We start from the raw sequence: 20,263 nt of genomic DNA, 5'->3' as shown, positions 1-20,263 counted from the left end.
TTCTAGACAACTACCGTGTTGCCTTATTCTCCTGGGTATTCATCATCCCCTCAGTGCAACAGTCTCTTTGTTGTCTCGTTGTTTGCCATTTTCTTCCAGATTTCTGCAGGCATGTGCCACGGGTGCACAGCCAGTCTTTTCCTTGTGCTGTACCGACTGCCCTTGCGACTTCGAACAGTCTCATGGGTTTAGCTGGTGCTAATGTAGGAGTGCCCTGCAGTACTTAGAACTAAACAGCAAGCTACATTTGAGCAGGGAAGAAATGTTTGAGGCCAACTCTATTGCGCAGCTCTCTAGCAAATGTAATATTTGCTTTAGTGCTATCTGTATGTTACATTAGAAAGGCTTTAAATAGGGGAACAGTATGTCAAGAAATTGTATATAAGAATGACAAAGAAATGCATACACAGGAAATACAAATCTTGATGTTGTAAAATGTTTATCTTTTAGTATAAGCTGTTAATAGGTTCAACTTTGAAACATTGCTTCCAGGATGGACTTTGGTTACAGTCACACTCTGTGTTGTACTTGCAGAAAATATCACAATTGAAAAATAAATAAAAAGAATTGAAGTGTAGAAGCATGGCTATGCTCAGGAACGTGAGCTATTTAAACTAAACACTTAGCAATGACTTGCATGCTAACTTTCAAAAGAAAAATCTCCTGAGAAGGGGGAAATCCTTGTTCTCTCATGTGTGCTCATTCTGTACAGAGTGATCACAGAGATGTTTGTTCTCCCAGATTCCAGACCTGTTTTGCTCAGTTGCTTTACAAGTCAAATTTAACTTGCAATCTGAAAATTAAACTCTTTTCTTTACTAATGAATATGTAAGATGCAATGATAATCTGCATTTATAAAATAGCAGCTTGAAGCATGAGGAAAATAAACTGTACTGTCTGGAAAGTGTTAACAATAGTTTTGTCTGTAAGTTAATGAGATGTGATTTGAACATACTGGGGAAACTAGAATGAATTTTAAAAGGAAAAAAAAAAGCCCCAAACAAATAAGCAAAAAGGTCATTTTACATAGCTATTTTCTGATGAAATCTTGTGTAAACTTGTTTCCAAATCTGCCCTTTCCTCTCAATCCCTATACTTAACTTTTGTTCAGCTTTACCTCATTTCCTATCCTTATTATTGTAACTTCTGGCCTGATTGGCAGGCCCCTCTTGATTAAAAATCTGCAGCTGCTAAAATAAACGTCCATGAATATTATTTTGGCCATATTTTTACTGTCATCCTCTTTCGCCTCAAAAATCAGGTTCCTGCAAGGCCTTGTGTATTATTCAGTTCCTTCCTATTTTTCTATTCCTATTGTTTTATTCGTTCTCTTGGACTCGTCTTATCCATAATGTCATCATCGCTGTCCTGTTTATTCAACTAGCACTTCTGATTTACTTCTTGACTTCTCTGTAGCTTTGGAAAGACATTACTGAATTGGACCACCAAGCATTACTCTCTTGCATTCAAAAATGTCTTTGCTCAAAATTTTTAAAGTTCAAGGTCAAGAAGGTAAGGACTTTGATATCAACTGGATTTTAAGAACTGAAGGAGCCGTAGATGTTATCTCCGGAGTCCTGTTACGCTGTTGTCATGTTCCCTTCTGTCTTTAGGGTGCAAATGCTCGAGGGCAGAGTTGGTGCCTGGTGCTGTGGCTTCATCCTCTCTGCGTAATGCCCCTTGCTTCTGCCCGCCACTCCCGCCAGGTCAGCAGTCAGGGTTTTATGCGCATTACCTCAGCAGGGAGAGGTGCAGGTCAATTTTGTAGCATTAGGTACCTCATAACCAGTGAGTAAGTGATAGTGTTTGCTTCATGAGAGGCCTGGGGCAGCCAGATCCAAAAAGTGGGATGACATAGGGCCTGCCCAGCTCTGCTGCACTGGAAATGCTATGCAGGGAACACCCATGCGCAGGGATTGTGTTGTCCCGGTACAGATTTTCCTGCAGCTTCACTGTGGAATGAGTTAAGCTACTTGTGATCGGTGCCCCACGCAATTCTTTCTCATAGAGCAAGTCAGACGTCCTGTGGTAGCAGCGATCTTCTGCAGTTCCCCCTGACCCCACCAGCTGGTGAGCTGAAATGCTGGTCTCTTTGGGGGATTTCTGCAGCCAACAGAGATGAGGAGAATACAGCTGCTTGCTTTATAGCCAAACTCTGTCACTCGAAACAGCATATGAAGTCGTATCTCCATTTCACATTGAATTAAGTGACAAGGCCATAGGAGAGTCACACTGCAGCTGTCTTTTCCAGGTACACTTAAGATGAGTAAGAAACACTTGTGGAAGAGTGTTTGTATGCATACCTCAGGCCATAGCTTGATGTAAGTTTCTTGCAGCAATAGCACCGACTTAGGCAATCCCTGGTCACGTCTTCCTTCTAGCGGTGGTCCTGCAGACCTGCTGATAGTTTGTGGAGCCTTGCGGTGAGCCAGGCGTGGGAGCTTACTGAGAGCAAAACACCTCCTAGGTCCTCCTGGCTGGGTTAGGCCTAGTGCAGGTCAGACCCCAGTCTGGCTCACCACTCAGCCCCTCAAGTTGTTGTTCTTCCCATCCCCTGCTCGTGCCAGCACAAAGTTAGGCAAGGAACTGCTTACCTTGGCACTGTCACCAAAGAAAGGGAACACTAAATCACATGGAGGTCTCTCGAAATTATTGTAAAATGTTGTTTTCTTGAGGCTGGTGTCTAACCCTTCTGTCCCTGGTTAGGTGTCTGCTGTCTCTTCCCCTTTCTAGAGGACACACTGGGCACGTGGGAATGCTGAGAACCACGTGCGTTCCTCTGGGTTGGCAGATGTAACATGTGAGTGCAAATGTTTTACTAATCATCACTCGTCATTGTTTGACTGCTATGAGTAAGGTATAAGGCCATTTCCTTTTGGTGTTACCAGTGTTGGTTCCTTGCTCTAGTTGTTATCTTAGGCAGACAAAGGGATTGTATGGGAATTTTTATTGTACTTTTTCAGAGTCATTTTCCATTTTTGTTTTCTCATGGCATTTTTTGTTGTTGTTATTGTAACTAGGCCAGTCTTCCCACCGTTTTGAGGGTTAATTGCCCACAGGCAAAGATTGTTTATCTCTTTTAGAAATCCTAATTATCGTCTAACCAATGAACTGTAGTATGAAAAACACACAGACTTCTTTGAGCTGTCCATCTGTTCACATGCTTTCCTTAGCCAGTTTTGATTTTGATTTTGATTTTGGTTTTGGAGTGTAATAAGGACTGCTCAAAACAGTTGCTGGCAATGACCAGCAGTTCCTGTGGGTAAGTAGACGGAGGCCTCTTAAAATACGAAGTTGCTGCAGTTTCTGAAGATTGAATCAGTCTATAAATTTTTGCAGAATAACTGCACCGTGTGTCATGAGGAATCATGCTGGACCTGTTCTGCTTTGTTTTCCTTTTGTATTCATGTTGGGAGTAAAGCCAAGGCAGGTGTTAAGTAGTGCAGGAGCATGTATGTGCACTGGACACTTGCTAGGGAAGGCGGAAGGTGTAACTCACTCTTCTGTGCATTCGCACGTGAGGGAACTGTTGTGTTTCTAGGGGTGGTTCGGTACAGCACTATTTGGATCTTCTGTCTGTATTTAGTCTAGAGGTGAACGAACAAAAATCTTTTCCCTTACATCTGCTGTTCCATCTGGATCAAGAGGCATCCTGGACATAGGATTTGCAATGATACAAACATGCAGTTTGCAACAAATAGTGAACCAGAGAGTTGATAGTATCAAACATGTGGCAGTGTTGCAGTAGACAGAGTAAAAGGGTTGCAGGCCCAAGTTTTTTGTCTATATAAACATACCCACAAGTGTACTATATGGTTGTGCCATCTACATCCTGGGAGATATTCAAAAGCTGTCTGGACGCGGAGCTGGGAAGCCTGCTTTATGTGGTCCAGTTTGAGCAGGGAGCTTGAATAAGAAGACCTCCAGAGGCCCCTCCAACCTCAGCCAGTCTGTGGTTTTGTAACATCCTATCAGAAGCAAAGCATTAGAAAAAAGCTGTCTCAACCATAGGTCATAAATTACTTATTACAATACCAAAGTAGGTCAGACAGAGTAATTTCTAGTATTTTTTTCTTTATTTCAGGACCCACAATAGATTTTACAACATGGTTTGTCTTTACTGGATCCAGTAGGAGCATCATACACTGTCTATTCACCTGACAGTAGAGCTGATGCCACCTTGACTCAAACATTATTTAAAGAATTGTGCTACAGGTGTTATGCAGGAGGGTGATATCTGGCTGTTGACTGCAAATTACACTTAACTGAATATGTTGAAGATACCTCATAGTAATTCATGATGTTTAAATGCTTCTTCGCTGTACCTCACAGTGATTCTATGCATGGCTTTATAAAAGTGTACATTTAGATGATTTAATGCAGTTATATAATTGTTTGGGGCCTAATGGAGGTCACTTTTCACAATGTACAAATACTGACATGTAGGGAAATGGGGGAAAACACAGGGCCAAATGAGAAATTACAGTGTCATTATCATAAACTGAGGTTAACACCTCTATCCTACTATCAAGAGCTGTGGTTTTTCTACAGCCATAGTTTGCCAGACTGTCGGTTTCATACCTCTTAAAAACACATCTCTCCTTGAAGTGCAGGACTCCTGGAACTGATGTGAATTTGGGGTATATTACTACTTCGGTGGAAACTGCAGCAGCATCCAAAAGATTGATTCTACTTCATGTCACGCGTGGTTTATTGAACAGAAGATGTTTGTCTTCTACTGTTTGTCACCCCTGTGTTAAAGCAATAAAAGCTATTCTCCTTAAGCCACCTTTGACTCCTCGAAACAGGAGATGTTACCAAAAACATGCTGGGATGGAAACAAGAAAGATAAAACTAAATTTGAGAATAATTTATTTTAAGTAATCTCAAGCCCCTTTCATACAGATACCTTCCTGCTCACAGAATTTCTTGACTCTGAAGCGACTTGATCCTGAACATTATCAAGATACGGTTTTTCTGAGTCTTATGCATAGTGCAGTTTGCCATCTGTTTGCTTTTAGAAAGGAGAATATTATACAGTATCCCACATGGACATATACAGGAATAAGCCCATTGGAAATGTGAGAATTTACTAAGGTCCATTCACCAACTATGTTTTAGAGCAAAGTAGGAAGTAAAAGGAACTCCTTTTCCCTGGCATTTGGTTTCCAGCAGCAGCACACCATGGACAACTGTAGTGCAGAACAGAGCACAGCAGTACCTGTGGAACACTGCACGTGTACCTCTGACCCAGCTGGTCCGAACGTACGAGAAAACATCCTCCCTGAGTAACAAATGATAATTCTCCCCTGTTAATATGGGACCGCAGCCAAAGTGGCTGCCATGGGATCACAGACTTGTGACTTTCTGAAAAACTTGTGTATTAAAGAAATGGGAGTTCCTACCTCTTGTGTCTTTTGGTGTGGCTGAAAATCAGTCATAAGTGCTTCTTGTTTATAACCTTACTTTAATGGTACTTTAAAATGAAGAGGAAATGGCTTACCCAGTTGGACATTAGCTGTCTGAGATCAGTTTCACTGTTTTGGATCTGGTATTGAATTATTTTTAGAACTGTATCTTGGCATTTCTGTGAGTAGTTCTGCCAGGCTTACAAGAATGGTATCGCAAAATATCTGTTCCCTCTGATGAAGTGTTTTTAAAAATTCATTACAGCTAGCAACAAAAAAGTGAAGTCTGGTGGTATAAAACCTCTCTTAGGGACATCTAAGATAATTCTTTGCAAAACATGACTGTATGTTTGAATAGGAAACTGGATCAGTTTTAACACTCGAGTATCCAATTCCAAAATCCACTATTTTTTGTGTTTGTTGCTGTTCTCCAGAGGTCTCAAGAGCTTTTATTTTTCACTGTTTTGTTTATCTGCATTAGTTTGTGTGTATTCTTTTTCCCCCCAAAGCTCACTTTTTTGGCACTGAGAATTGCACATAAAGGTGCCTTAAAATAATCTTTCAGGTTGGTGTTCAGAGCCACTGCAGATCAGGGTAGGAAGTAAATAATTCTATATCCAGCTGAAAGTATAAGGAGACTTGAGAGGCATCAAAAGGAGTTACCTATTTCAAGCATTACATAGTTTTAGTAAGTATAGAGCGTGTTTGGGGGTTCAAAGAACAAGCAATCTGGATCTCACTTGGCATCTCAGTTCAAAGGTGCAACTCCACGCAACCCTCCTGTCACCCCGAGGCCCTGGCCACGTCGGGTCTTGCAGGAGGCTGGGCTCCATGTGCTCTCTGCAGCCAGATCTCAGCCTCCCACTGGGACGGGGCCAAGCTGAGGCTGGAGGGGTCGCAGTGCAGGCACCCGCCTGTACGGTGTGGTAAATCCGCAGACACAGTCAAACATGAAAGACATTCTTTCTTTTTCTCCCCTCTAATTTTTATTCCCATAAGGTGTTAATTACAGGTCATATTTACTAATGAGCTAACTGTCTTGCATCCATCACTGGAGTCTGCAGTTCTCCATGCTTCTTCACGCCCACGGCAGGCGACCATCTGTCCACCTGACATGGAGCGGTTCGCCCGAGTCATCCCCTCCTGTCTGCTGCGTCCCAGGGAGCAGCCAGTTTCTGTCTGCACCTACAGCACACCCATCTTTGTCAGCCCTGCGCTGACGAGTCTGTTAACGAGGAGTGTTTCCAAACAGGAAATCTAAAACTTACTACTTTCTGTGAGTCTCCTAAGTTCTTCTGATGATATCACTATACTGCCTTCAGTACAGTGGGGTGGAAAAAAAGCACTGAATTTTTTAGTGATTAGTTTTCTATACCACTGAGAGTGCTCAGTCACTGGGAAATATGACTAATCCAGGCACCCAAGAAATCACTCGGTTTCCTTCCAGGGCTGCTCATTTCTGTTGTCATTCTCAGTTCACCTTTCTCACCTTGCCCTATATATTTTTATTCCAAGTAACATGATTCTTTGCAGTCACATTTTTAAAACTCCAAATACGGAAAGAAACGGGAGCGGAGCAATCTCCTTAAAGTAGGCTTGTTCTGAATTCTGCTGCTATTTGCTTAAGCCAGCTGCCCTGCTTGTTTTAAAACAAGGTGAGAAAAAAACAAACAAAAAAAACAGACTTTGTAAATTTACTGGAGTAGCTTCTGTAGAAGGTTGAAGCACCTTAAAATGAACACACTTAATCTTCAGTACAGCCAAAAGAGGCAGAATCATAGGTTCTGTATGGACTGTCTATTGCAAAACAGATAGAAAAGCTTTTACAGAAGGGAAGGCACGATAGTTTCAAAAGTGCTAGGAATTTGATAAGATCTTGAGGAGAAGCAAGAAGGAAGGTCCTCATGTGACTTAATTTGATTGATGGCATAATGCCAAAGCAGTTTTCGGTTACCTCCTGGTTGGGTGGTCATGCAGATCCACTCAGTTTGGACTGACTCAATATACTGCAAAATTGTATGGCAAGGGAGATTTTCAAACTGAATTGTAATGCCTATTTTTATACAAACATTGACCATTAAAATACTTCATTTACCAGCATCTTTTCAGGACAGATTGCCAGTCATCTTAAATCAATAATATGTCACCAGCATTTCCCGGTGTTCCGAGGGGCCGGGTTTGTGCTGAGTCTTCCCTTTCTAAAGCACTGTCGATACAGTGAAGGTACTTATCTCTGTTCTGGTCCAGAATAGCACTTTGTACAGTCATTTGCTTTTTAATTGGAAGAAACCCTTTGTATCAGTCCAGAGTAATGTCCACACAAATGGTAATTCTGAAATAATTAACCCAAGATGGTTTACTCTACTACAGCTATTCTGGATTATTTTCTGTCATGGGTATAGGAAAATAACCTGAGAATATATGCTGAAGTAACCGACTTTAAAAGGGGGAAAGAGAAACGTTCTGTGGAATTTTTCCTCTCACAAAACTCTTGTCTGAGAGAAGAGTGTACTGGTAGTTTAATTTATAATTACCCACACATGCTATTTAGACCCAAATTGCAGCGAATTAAGTCAATAGAAACTCGTTATTGCAAAGTAATGTTGAAGTCCCATTTAGTTCTACAACACTGAAATGTGCCAGTTTCAGCTTGCAGCACGTCTGTGCTGTGCGTGAGCTCCTAGCCCGGTGTGGTTCTGGGACACTCGATCAGACCCACTCGCACCCACCTTTACTACTGCCAGGTTCAAAAGCATTTAGTTATGAAACATTGAGTTATCTCAAGTTACTTTCTGGGGGAAAAAAAAAAAAGCATCAAGTTTGTGGTTTGTTCTTTTTTTTTATCTGCCATTTATACTAATATTTAATTCTTGAGTAGATACAGATCTTTACAAATGGGTTGGTAGGGTTGTTTGTTTGTTTGTTGCTTTTTTATTATTTTTTGAGAAGCCAGCTTGTTTTTGTAAGGCAGTTTGGAGGAATAATAAGATTGTGTTGGTGTACGGAACAGAAAAGGGTCTACACTGTGCTGCTTTGCAGATTATGTCAAGTTGGAAAAGCAGTAAATCAAGCTGCGTGCTGATGATCGTAAAGGATCTGTTGAGAAGGAGCTAAGCACTTATGCCTCAGGGCATTGGTGGCCACCACTGTCTAGGTCAGGCGTGCCTGGTGTGCACAGGATCTTTGTTTACTTCTAGACCATATGAAGAAACTGGATCAGTGATAATCCTATGAAAATGTGAATGAAATTGCGAATTCCAAGAAGGTATCTTACCAGTCATGTCCCTACATCTCGGAGACAGAATGCTCTCTGTACAGTACTAACGTCATGTATTGTTAGTCCCACTGATTTAATAGAAGTCCTCTGCACTAGTCTTCCACTAATCTATCTTGAGATCATGGGTTTCTACAAATAAACCTGTTTGAGAGAGTGGTTGATATTTCTGCAGTCACTACAGATTGAAAGCTGATATTCTGTGGTTTCCAGTACCCGACCTCCCCTTGAAAATAAATCAGCCGAGCGTTCCATACAGCTAATCGTCTTTCCTTTCAATGTGATAGCAGAGAGCCTCCATGCGAAGCTGCTGGGAAGGACTGGCTGAGCCCGCTCAGCACCAGCAAAGCTGCTGCAGCACACGCAGCGCTGCCCCTCTACTGCAGGGAACTGGCTTTGTTGTGGTGAATCACAAATATAAATTATTGAAACCAGAGGGGTACAATTAACGCTAATATTTTGTTGTTGTTTTGTAAGTATATATTCACAAGACAGATGTGGAAATGCATTCTGCATTTGGTGGGTAAGCCATGAATTGAATGGTAGTTGTTTAAGGAATCAGCAATGCCGTCCATTGTTTAAATCAAGCTGCTGGTTCCGAGGAGAAAAAGAAATGTGTACCATTAAATCTTGTTTGCTGAATGTGTAGAGCGTGAATCACAGCCTGTTTATCCAGCGTGTTACAGAGCTGTTTGCTGTGTCTGTAAAAGCCAAAATGTTTATTTTGTTTTGCGTGGCTTAAAACTAATTAAAACGGTGGTGGTGGTGGTTTTTCTTCTTTTTTTTTTTTTTTCTCTCCGTGTGAATAGAGGTGGTTCTAAGCATCATTTTTAGACTTTACCTTTCAAAGTATTACTAAGCTACCGTCAGCACGACAGTGGCACGGATGAGACGGTGACAGCGACGCGGTCCGGACAGGCGAGTGGCCAGGCTTCCAGCCGACCGCGTCCAAAGGATAAACAGGGCGAGGAAGAGGAGCGCTCCCCGCCAGCTGCAGGGCGAGGCCTCGCCTCCGGCGCTGAGGGGCGCGGGCGGCTCCGGCCGGGGCCCTGCAGAAGCCCCGCACCCGCCGGCGCCCGGGGGCCTCGTCCCGGCGCGGGGCGGGCGCTGCGCCTCAGCCGGGCGGGGCGGGGCCGGGCCGGGCCGGGCCGGGCCAGGTGGGGCGCGGCGCGGGGCCATGCACTGGGAGCGGGCGCTGCTGCTCCGCCGGGCCAAGGTACCGGGGGCGCGGGGCTCGGCGGGGGCGGGCCGGGGAGCGGAAGGTGCCGCGGGACGGCTTGCTTCGTCAGGCCGGAGGAGAAGACGCGGGCGCCTGTTGCGGTCGCCTCGCGTGCCTCCTTCGCGGTGAAGCGGCGCGTAACGTCCTCGTCGCGCGTCGTCCTTCCGCTCGGAGGCACCCGCTCGCGCCGGGTATCGCTAGCAGCATGAGCTGCGGGCCTGGGAACGTGAAGCAGGGCATGTTTTCTGAGGTCTGAAGGTCTGTTTATTTCTGCTCTGAGCGCTGAGCTTAGTAGGTCTTTTGTTTCACCACGTCTCGTTATTTCCTTGCTTTCATATAAATAAATGAAGTGCTGAGAATAATTTGGGTTTTCTATTTACTTGATGTATACGGCTTTTGCTCTTTCACACTCACCTTCTCTACCTTTTTATTCTGATGCTGATGGAGATACTGGCCACATATCAAAACTTCCCGGAAGTCAGCCTGCCAAAGCTGGGTTCTCTGTCTTGCTTTGTGCTTGACTTTTTGATTGTTCGAGGCCATCAGGTATTTGGGAGTTTGCTTTCCTTTTCCTCTGCTTTTACTACCTGCCCGTAAAACGCATCATGCTCAATTTTTACGTGTAGAGACTTAGAGTTTATTGATACTATACCCTGGCCAGCTGAAAAAAGGTGCATTTTTGTAGAATTACATCCACGTGTCAAGATGGTTAGTACAAAAAAGGACGGGTTTCTGTATTAGTAAAACTGGTCTTTAGTGTTTATATTTCTTTCTTTCCTCATCTAGATCGAGCGATTGGAAGTCAGCAGCCTAGCGCAGACCTCTAGTGCAGTGGCCTCGAGCACTGATGGCAGCATCAACGCAGACTCTGTTGATGGGACCCCAGATCCTCAGCGTACAAAAGTGGCTATCACACACCTGCAACAGAAGATACTGAAGTTGACTGAGCAGATCAAAATCGAACAAACAGCCCGTGATGACAATGTGGCAGAGTACCTGAAACTAGCCAACAACGCAGACAAGCAGCAGAGCGCCCGTATTAAGCAAGTGTTTGAGAAGAAAAATCAAAAGTCCGCCCAGACGATCTTGCAGCTGCAGAAGAAACTAGAGCATTACCATCGAAAGCTACGAGAAATTGAACAGAATGGCATGCCACGGCAGCCAAAAGATGTCTTCAGGGATATGCATCAGGGATTGAAAGATGTTGGAGCGAAAGTCACTGGCTTCAGTGAGGGAGTAGTAGATAGTGTTAAAGGTGGGCTTTCCAGTTTCTCCCAAGCCACACATTCAGCAGCAGGAGCTGTGGTTTCCAAACCCCGTGAGATTGCCTCCCTCATAAGGAACAAGTTTGGGAGCGCAGACAACATTGCTAATCTGAAAGACTCTTTAGAAGAAGGCCAGGAAGATGGGACAGGAGGCAAGGCTCTAGGTGTTATTCAGAACTTCCAGTCAAGCCCAAAATATGGCAGTGAAGAGGATTGCTCCAGTGCCACGTCAGGCTCAGTGGGAGCCAACAGCACAACAGGGGGCCCTGTGGGAGCTTCCAGCTCCAAAACAAACACTCTGGATATGCAGAGCTCAGGGTTTGATGCAATACTACATGAGATTCAAGAAATTCGAGAGACACAGGCAAGACTGGAAGAATCATTTGAGGACCTTAAGGTTCGCTATCAGAGGGATTACTCACTAATAATGCAGACTTTGCAGGAGGAGCGGTACAGGTAAGTACTTTTTTATTAGTTTTTCTATTAAATATTGTGAGTTGCAGAGCACGAGAGTCCTGGATAGTAGTACTCAGCAGCTTGGTTCAAGTAGGAAGCTCTGGAGTCATCTTAGGATTTTGCCCTACAAACATCGTGCTTTGTAAATATGATCCTGCTGCTCATTTCCTTCTCTCTACAAGAAAGACACAGAAAAAAAAAAGGCCATTTCATAATTTTTTTTGAGATAAAAAGTCAAGTCAAAAAAGTTTAGAAAGGTGTCCCCAGAAAATAGGAGTACATTGATGCAGTTACTGTTACCCAGGAAGTGCTTTACCCAGGAAAAAGCCCACAAAGGTCTGGGGCAAGGCGGGGTTCAGGAGGGTACAAGTGGGCAGTATCCTGACCCTGCCTCCTCCATTGCTCAGATCCACATCTACCAGAAAAAGAAATAACCAGCATTCTTAAGGCTCTCCAAAAAGACACACTCTTGCTCATACACCAAAACTAGGATTTACGTTCCCTTCCCTTCTCTTCTCAGCTCTGCCCCACAGCGGCAGAGTTCAAAGAAATATTAAATGTTAACTAGTGGCAGAGGTAATGTGCTGTTACTTCTGTTCTTTTTGCAGAGGTAATGTGGCTCTGGAAGTGGGTAACCCGGTGTTCTGATCAGTCTTCCCCTTGCTGGAAGGGATGGGAGGGTGGTGGGGCTGCTGCAGTACTACCAATTCCTGGCTCTGGGTGTGACAAGGGGCAGCCTAGCAGTATGGCAGCCACCACCTCTGGCCACCTCAGTTCCTGAGGGGAACGATTTCCCTTCTCCTCCCATGCTGGCCGTGAGAGCTCTCAGCAGGCTGCCCCCGTGCTGCCCTGCAGATTGTGCTGCATCCCTATCGCATGCTGGGAGCAGGGGCTGCTCCCCAGCCTCCTGTTGGGGTGGGTAGGAGGAGTCTGGCCTTCTGCCAGCCCTTCAGGACCTAAATTCAGTATGGTTCTCCAACTGCACTTTCAGAACTTTAGATAAAAAATTCAAGGCGCCCAAACCCTCATTCTGATGGAGCACAGCAGGCCTTTGTAAGGAGCTTGTTTGTGGCCTTCACCAGTTAGACCAGGCTGTGAAGCACAAACTAAGGCTCGGTGCGGCTGCTGGGTGTGGGGCCAGGCTTTCTGAAGTACCCTGTGCCATTTGTTGTGTTGGTTTGCACGGTGCTACATCGTCACCCTACAGCTTTTCAGACATGCTGGTGCCAGATCATTGGAAAAACATTTGAAAAGGCTTAGCCTGCTAGGTTCTTGTAGTGACAGCAGGCTTTCTGTGTGTTTTGCAAAGCTTGGCTAGACAAAGCCAGACCAACATCACTTTCTAATCCCACGTTGCAACCATCAGCGATTTACTGAAACCGGAGCCTAACACAGCAACTTTGGTTCCTAATACTTCATTGTCATGAAGTCACGCTGTGAAGCGATGTAGAGTTTGATCTTCTGCGCCCCAGAAGAGAGGGGTCCTGTTGTCTGGTGCTGTGTAGGTTGTTGTTTCACACATACAGCAGTAGCCATTCCTAGTGGAACGCTATATGCAAGCACAGTCCAACTGAAGGAGTGACTTGAAATTAAAACAAAAGACCTTGGTTGGGGACTGATGTCTCTTGTCAGCTAAACCGACTAGTTATTCCCTGAAACCATTCAGCAAGGTTCACATAGGTCCTTCTACGAGTCCAGTATGAAGTGCTACCTTGAAGGTGAGCCCATAGCCTAACCAAGACAGCCTGGAGTGAAAAGCTTCTAGGAGAGTGTGTATTTAGCTTATAAAGGCATAAAACGATAGTGATTTAGACTTGCCATTTGGAAAGCTGATGCAAATTAATTGAAGGTGTGACCTTTAAAAAGGACCAGTTGAACCACACTAAGTGCTCTTGTCTCTACAAGCTTTCGGAGATGAGCAGGTAACTGCACGATCCACAAGGAGCTCACGGATTAATCACATTGAGAAAAATACCTTATGTACAAATCTAGGTTCTTGCTGGATAGCTTCCATATTCTAAAATATCATGAAGATAAAAGACAGCATTCCCCCGAGAAATGGAAGGCTGTGCGGTATGCATGAGGTCTGGGAGGACAGTGCTGCCTCGTCTGAGGAGGCCAGCCCCTGTGCCTCTGGCCAGTAACTCTTCTTCTTCATCTCTCTTCAGAAAAAAAAAATGGGAAAGAGAAATGGAGGTCATGGTTTGAGGCTGGGGATTCAGATTAATCATAACTGGTTTTAGAAGCTATAAATACCTCACAACTCTGCTCTGTTTCTGGGAAGTGTTCAAAAACAATCACTGAGTCCAGTTAAGGTTTAAAAAAAATTATTTTAGAGAAGCCTTTGCTTATAGGGCTGCACTGAGTATTTGTATTGTACCTGGAAGCTGGAAGAAAGCGAGTGCTGTACCATTTCTCACCCAGTCTTGATCCATTTCCTCTTTCATAGGTTTCTGCTTTTTTTTGCAGGTTTTAGTCTTTTCTCCTTGCGCGTTCGTTTAGCTTCTGTTTATCACCCATGGCTTGCCTCGCAGGTTTTCCTTGACCTACTCCATCTCCTCCCTCTCTTTCCCCGCTTCAAGACCTTGCTGTCGGTGGCACGGCTCTCTTCGTAGCCGGCCCCAGGGCAGGGCCCCGCTGGTGCAGTCACCCCAGCTCCGGGCTGCGGGGCGCGGGGGCGCGCAGCCCGGCCCTGCCCTGCCCGCCCGTTGGCAGGGCGCGCTGGCCCCACAGCACCGCGCCGCTCGGCCGGGGCTGAGTCATCGAGGAAGGAAGGTCCTGGCCTGCTCCTCTGCAGCCGCCGTGTTGCCCCCGCGCTGGGAGCGAGCCCTGGGACGGCCTGTTGCTTATCGTGGCGGTAGAAGGGTGGCGGTTGTTTACTGATACGAGCAGGGACTTTCTGTGCTGTTGAGACCAAAATAAAGTTCCTGCTGAGCATTTTCATCTTTCTTGTCCCTTTAGGAACCTGTTTGTACACAGTGAAATCCATGAGCTCACACATTTGGAGTGTGGCCAGTCTGAGCGTTTGGGTTTCTGCCCAACCCAGCATCCTTGGAAAGTGCATTTAAATCTCTCACATTCCTGTCAGAGAAATCTGTCAGCCAAAATGCTGGAAGCTTGTGCTTTCGTTTTTGTTACAGTCTGATCGCTGGGCTTCAGTCTGTTCTCATTTATTTTCAAATAGATCAGATGTGCTAAACTTTTGAGGTCTAGAATGATTGAACAGTAAGCCAGGGCAGCAAAAGCTGCATGTTCAGTGTCGAAGGACCCTCACCCAGGTGCAGAAGCACTGAAACATTCCTGCAGAGCTGTTTTCTCTCACCAGGAGAGGCTTTGGAGCTGAAAGCATGGCATAAATACTGGCACAGAGTATTATTTGGAGCGAGCTCTGTCCCTTGTGTATCCTTTAGGTAGAAGACATGCAGTATATTGCAAATAGATACTGCTTCTAGCTATTATTCTGCTATTGATAGCAGTGTGTTCAGTAGCATAAAAAATGTATGTGGATGACAAATAAAGGCTAGAGGAGATTCTGTATAACATAGCCACCGAAAAAAAGTTTTAAGGGATGTTTGAGGAGAGATGTATTAAACTCAGTTCACTGTGTGCTGTACAGATCTTTTACCGTAAGTTCAGTCAGTTTCTTTACTTGCCAGAGCACTTGCTGAGTACAGATAAAATGTCTTCATCATCATGTATCTCCCATAAATATGCTGTATTAGCTGTGTATTTTGCAACTGTTACCTGAAAATGCCTATTGTAATGAAAATGAAATTGAAAATGAAATTGTAATAATTGTTTTCCACAGTCATTTTCAAGTCAGTTTTCTGATTTCCAAAGAGTGAGCCTCAGAAAATGTGTGGAAATCTGACGTGACTTTTCTAAACAAAGTATTTCCGTATCCCATACTTTAGCCAAACACCCCAACAGTATACTGGATGTCTTCCATATGGGCATCTCTGATAATGAAATACGTATGATGATTATCACTCGTCTATTACATAGGAAAGTTTCTGTGTTATAGCTTGTTAATCTGTGCTGTAGTAATTTTAAGGGGAAATTTCACGTTTTAGGTGGTGATAAAATAATGCTTAGATTCTAATGAGAAATTTCAGTACCTGGAGTGGAATGGGATTTGATCAGCAGAGGCACTGCTATTTGCACAGGCAAGTTTAGAGTCTGTTGCAAAGATGCTGACACTTGTACATTGGAAAGGGATGTATGAGTGTAGTCTTAACCCTTTTGGCAGGTGTCTTGTCCCTTTTGTTTTTGTAGTGCCTCTAAACTAAATCTGAACCATCCTTCGACAGAAAACCCTGGCTTCTGGCCCTGTAAGTCATGTGATCCCCTTTTAGCTTTTCAGATTTGAACACCAATATAAAACTGTGGAAAAAAGTCATTTTCTAGATTGTAGGTAATGGGACTAGGAGTGAAAAGGAGATGAACAGAGGACATATAATAAGAGGACAAAAATAAGTCATTTTATTATGATTAATAATAATAATAATAATAATAACCCAATTCCAGCAGTTGTCTACAAAAAAAAAGGCGTGTGATTGTTGTGTGCAAACCGTAAAAGCTCTTGAGTCGAGCAGGTGGGACTCCTTGGAAAACTAAGTTTGGTTCTGGAACAAGACAGTAGTCCACCTTTCTGGGCAGGGAGGACTGGAGCCAGCCTTTTAGCTAATCGTGTTAGCAAAATCATGTGTTGATAATCATGTTATCCATATAGTTAAGAATTTTGCTTGAACTCTTAACTATATGGATTTGAAGGGTTTCCTTATGTTTCCTGTAGTTTGAGGTAGTTTTGAAGTTCTTGAAATAAAATTGTTTCTTGTTAAAGAACAGGATATAAGCTGCCTGGCAACAGCTGTTTTGTGAGGGGTGTTTATGTGGGAGAAGGTTAAAAAACATAATCATGGTATTTTCAGGTATACTTAAGCTCCTTTTTGTGTAATAAACTCAATGGAGAATTTTGAATTACATTAACAAGCTGAATAGATTTCAAGTAATTTATGCTGCCTTTGGGACTTAGAGTGAATTTAGTTACGATTTCTCAGTTGTTGGCAAGTTTTGTTTTGTTTTGTATTCTTTTTAAACTGGGTGGGAACAAATGGCAATATTAATTATCCAGGCTCCTTCTTCATTAGCCAGTCTTCACATGGCTGTTCTCATGTCTGCAGCTTGTAGTTCCTGGGAAACCAGTTCTTGCATGTCCTGCCTTGGTTGCACAGAGACTCTGGCACCATCCTGGGCTGAGCCGTGTCAGCAGGTGGTTGTCTGAGTCTCGCTGCTGGTTGACCACACGTATTTCATCGTTGGAAATGGTCGCGCTACACCTGACTCCTCCTTTTTAGATTAAAGGAATATTACATGGGGAATGTGAATGAAAATTCTCTTTAGACTTCTCAGTTAAAAACAAAAACCCAAGAACATTGTTAAAAACTAGTTTATGCCTGCAGATTCTGAATATTTAGTTCATGAAGCACCAGAAATCTTGAAATTAAAAAAAAAAAATAAAAGGATTTTTGTTTCAGTTTCAGAACTTGTAATTAAATTCTTGTTTGTAGATAAATATTGTTTATTCATTTTATGCATGTGGATATGTGTATAAATTAAATTCAGGTAGGGTCAGAGGGGAACTGAAATTAAAACAAGAAATTATCTACGTTGAACTCCTTACAAATTTCTCAATTACTAGTATCAAGGGTCAGGTGATAATAGCTGTACTGTAAAGTTGTTCCATGCTGTTACAATGAGTAGACAGTCAGTGGAAATGAGCGTAAGAGAAGTCTGGCGGCCACAACAGCTGTACCCATACCTTAGCTGCTGTCAGAGCTATCACTAACAGTGGACAAATAATGAGAAATTAGTGGGGAGCATGGTGGAAGAGGCTGGTGTGGATGGCACCTAGCTGGGCGTTCCTGACCCTTGAGCTAGTGGCCTAAGCTCTCTGAGCATGTTTGCCTTTTGAAAGAAAGACAAACACTTGTCTGATTCTTAAAGGGTATTGAAACATGAGTTGCTTGCAAAGCACTTGAAATTTCAAAAATTAAGTGCTACATACAGACATGAAGTATCCCTAATGTATTTTTTTGTTCAACCCTCTGCCTCCAAACTGTTCTTGGTCCGTTCACTGTAGCAAACTGAAAAATAAGCCTGCAGGTTAGTGATTCATGTTCCCTTCTTATAAATAATACAATGATCTTTGCTAGTTAAGCTGAATCATTCAATGGAGATAAAGAAAAAAATAAATCAGACATCTCTATGACATCTCTCACATGGAAAGACCAGACAAGGCCATCACGTTCTCCGAGGCATCAGTCACATGTTATTTCATTGTAATTTTTGCGCAATTACTGTTCCACGTATAGATGAAAATGCTTAAAAGTTTACGGTATTAGAAGGGAACTTAGTCTGGTTAAAACAGAAGTTTGGGGAATAAATATTCTAATTCTGTCCTTGATTTCTTCCATCACTTGACTGTTGTCATCTGACCTTTCTGCTTGTTTTTCCCCAGGCTTAAAGCAGGCTTAATGTTATCTTACCTGCTAGAAAGAATTTCCTTAATTCCCAATGAGAAGGCCTTATATTGTTTGCAAAGCAGACTTCCATAGCAATTGAGGTAGCCACACTAGAATCATAGAATGAGAAAATATCCTTAGTTGAAAAGGACCCACAAGGATCACCGAGTCCAACTCCTGGCTCTGCAAAAGACCACCCAAAAATTAGATCATGTGTCTGAGAGTGTTGTCCAAATGCTCCTTGATCTCCAGCAGGCTCGGTGCTGCGACCACTGCCCTGGGCAGCCTGTGCCAGTGCTCGACCACCTCTGGGTGCAGAACCTTTCCCTAACCCCCAGCCTGACCCTCCCCTGTCCCAGCCCCATGCCGTTCCCTCGGGTCCTGGCGCTGTCCCCAGAGAGCAGAGCTCAGCACCTGCCCCTCCGCTCCCCTCGTGAGGGAGCTGCAGGCCGCCATGAGGCCTCCTCTCAGGGTCCTCTTCTCCACGCTCAACAACAAGGGACCTCAGCTGCTCCTCATACGTTTTTCCCACTAGACCCTTCGCCAGTTTTGTTGCCCTGGTTTTCAATAAAAAGTCTGTGGTGTTCATTGCTCAATTGTTGTTGTGTAATTGTGCCTTCCTCTTCTCATTAAAGCTACTGTACTGTGTGTCTGATTTCTAGATGTGAAAGACTCGAAGAGCAGCTAAACGACCTGACTGAGCTCCACCAGAATGAGATCCTGAATCTAAAACAGGAGCTGGCCAGCATGGAGGAGAAAATTGCCTACCAGTCTTATGAGCGAGCCCGGGACATCCAGGTGGGTGGCAGAAACAAGGGCACTCAAGTCCAGTCTTCCACCTGCCCTTTCAGTAACTGCTTTGCTTTTGAAATACTTCTTTGATTTAATACTTGTTTTTAATTGCTGTAGATTTATTCCCAAACTGCATATTAAAAATAACTGAAGAAGGCAGGATCACCTTAGCAGGCTTGGCTTTTGTCACACTTCTGGGTCCAGCTGCGAGTTGTGTTGAGTTGATGTGCATTCAGGCTTCTTGTTGTTTGAGGAGGCTGATCAGTTTTACCCATTACTTTCAGGTAACATAACTAAAGAGAAGCCTCATGCTTCATTGACAGACATTATGCAGTGGCAGAGAAATGTAACAGGTGACAATGACCTTTAAGTTAAGCTTAAAATAAATCAGTGTTTGTGGACAGTGGTGCCATGGCCTCTCGCAGTAAACAGCAGCCTCTCTGAAGAATGTTGCAATATTCAGGTTTCATTCTCCTTTCTCATTTAACACAGCAGGAAGAAGTAAGGTTGGAAACTTAAAATGAAGTGGGGGGTTCTCAATAGCTTTTTTTAATCTTCATTTATGATTCAGCACTTCCGGTGTAAACTTGCAAATCGGTTTAGACTGTTCCTCAGCATTGCTGAGGAAAAGGTAAGCATTAAGTTTTCTTGCATGAAAGAACAGCTATGGGCATCGGCTGATGTTGCAGAGGAACACTTGACAGAGCTAGGTCTGTAGGCAGAACATCCTGGTTCCTATCTGAACATCAGTCTGAGGGACACTGCTGCTCTCTGCAGACTTTTGGTTGTTACCCAACGTTGGCCTTTAGGTCATGAGAAAAGCAGTTCAGAGGGAAGATTAATAGCAAAACTGTGATTTTCTATCTCCAAGAGAAGAAATGTGCCATTGCAAATTGTCCTAAAACCCCTCCTGCTTGTCAGTAGCCCACCTGCTGCACGTTGGCCCACTTGCCAAGGCTTGCTGCACTCTGGAGGAGATCTTCCTCCCATGACACCAGCTGTGCAATCCCAGCCCTGGCACTCCTCAGACCTTTCCCTGAGCTCATTCAGCTTGCTAACCAAGCAGAATAGGGCTGAGCCTCTTTGATTAGTTACTTTGTTGACTCCAGTTTTTTGCCAGATTGAGCAGAGAACTGATTGGGCTCACAGAGGGGTCAGACGAGCACAAGCCAGGGAAAAGAAACTGATGGAAATGAGAGGCTCTGGTAAGCAAACAGAGTGGAAGAGGAGGAGATGCGGGCTGGACACGGCGCCTTTGTGCCCTCAGTGTCTCTTGAAACCAAAGCTGAGGTGAGCAGCCCACTGGGTAGCCCCTGCTTTCCAGA

The 20,263-nt window shown here is 43.9% G+C and overlaps 1 protein-coding gene across 27 annotated transcripts in view; it reads left to right on the top strand.

The window, feature by feature from the left end:
- TMCC1 (transmembrane and coiled-coil domain family 1) overlaps positions 1-20,263 on the top strand; it is a 153,344-nt gene that overhangs the window by 128,318 nt on the left and 4,763 nt on the right. For 24 of the 27 annotated variants that reach the window (XM_083795573.1, XM_083795572.1, XM_083795571.1 and 21 more), the window contains 2 exons: positions 10,688-11,622; positions 18,809-18,944. In XM_083795573.1, the coding sequence (XP_083651699.1) occupies positions 10,688-11,622; positions 18,809-18,944 (1,071 nt within the window). Of the gene's footprint in view, positions 1-9,795; positions 9,899-9,922; positions 10,160-10,687; positions 11,623-18,808; positions 18,945-20,263 lie in introns of those variants that run through there. The other 3 variants (XM_083795557.1, XM_083795553.1, XM_083795567.1) reach the window with 3 other exon arrangements.

The sequence above is a fragment of the Anser anser genome, assembly GCF_964211835.1.
Source record: "Anser anser genome assembly, chromosome: 12".
NCBI classification, from domain to species: Eukaryota; Metazoa; Chordata; class Aves; order Anseriformes; family Anatidae; genus Anser; species Anser anser.
Note: the sequence above shows the minus strand (reverse complement) of the source record. Positions and strands in the feature narration are given on the sequence as shown.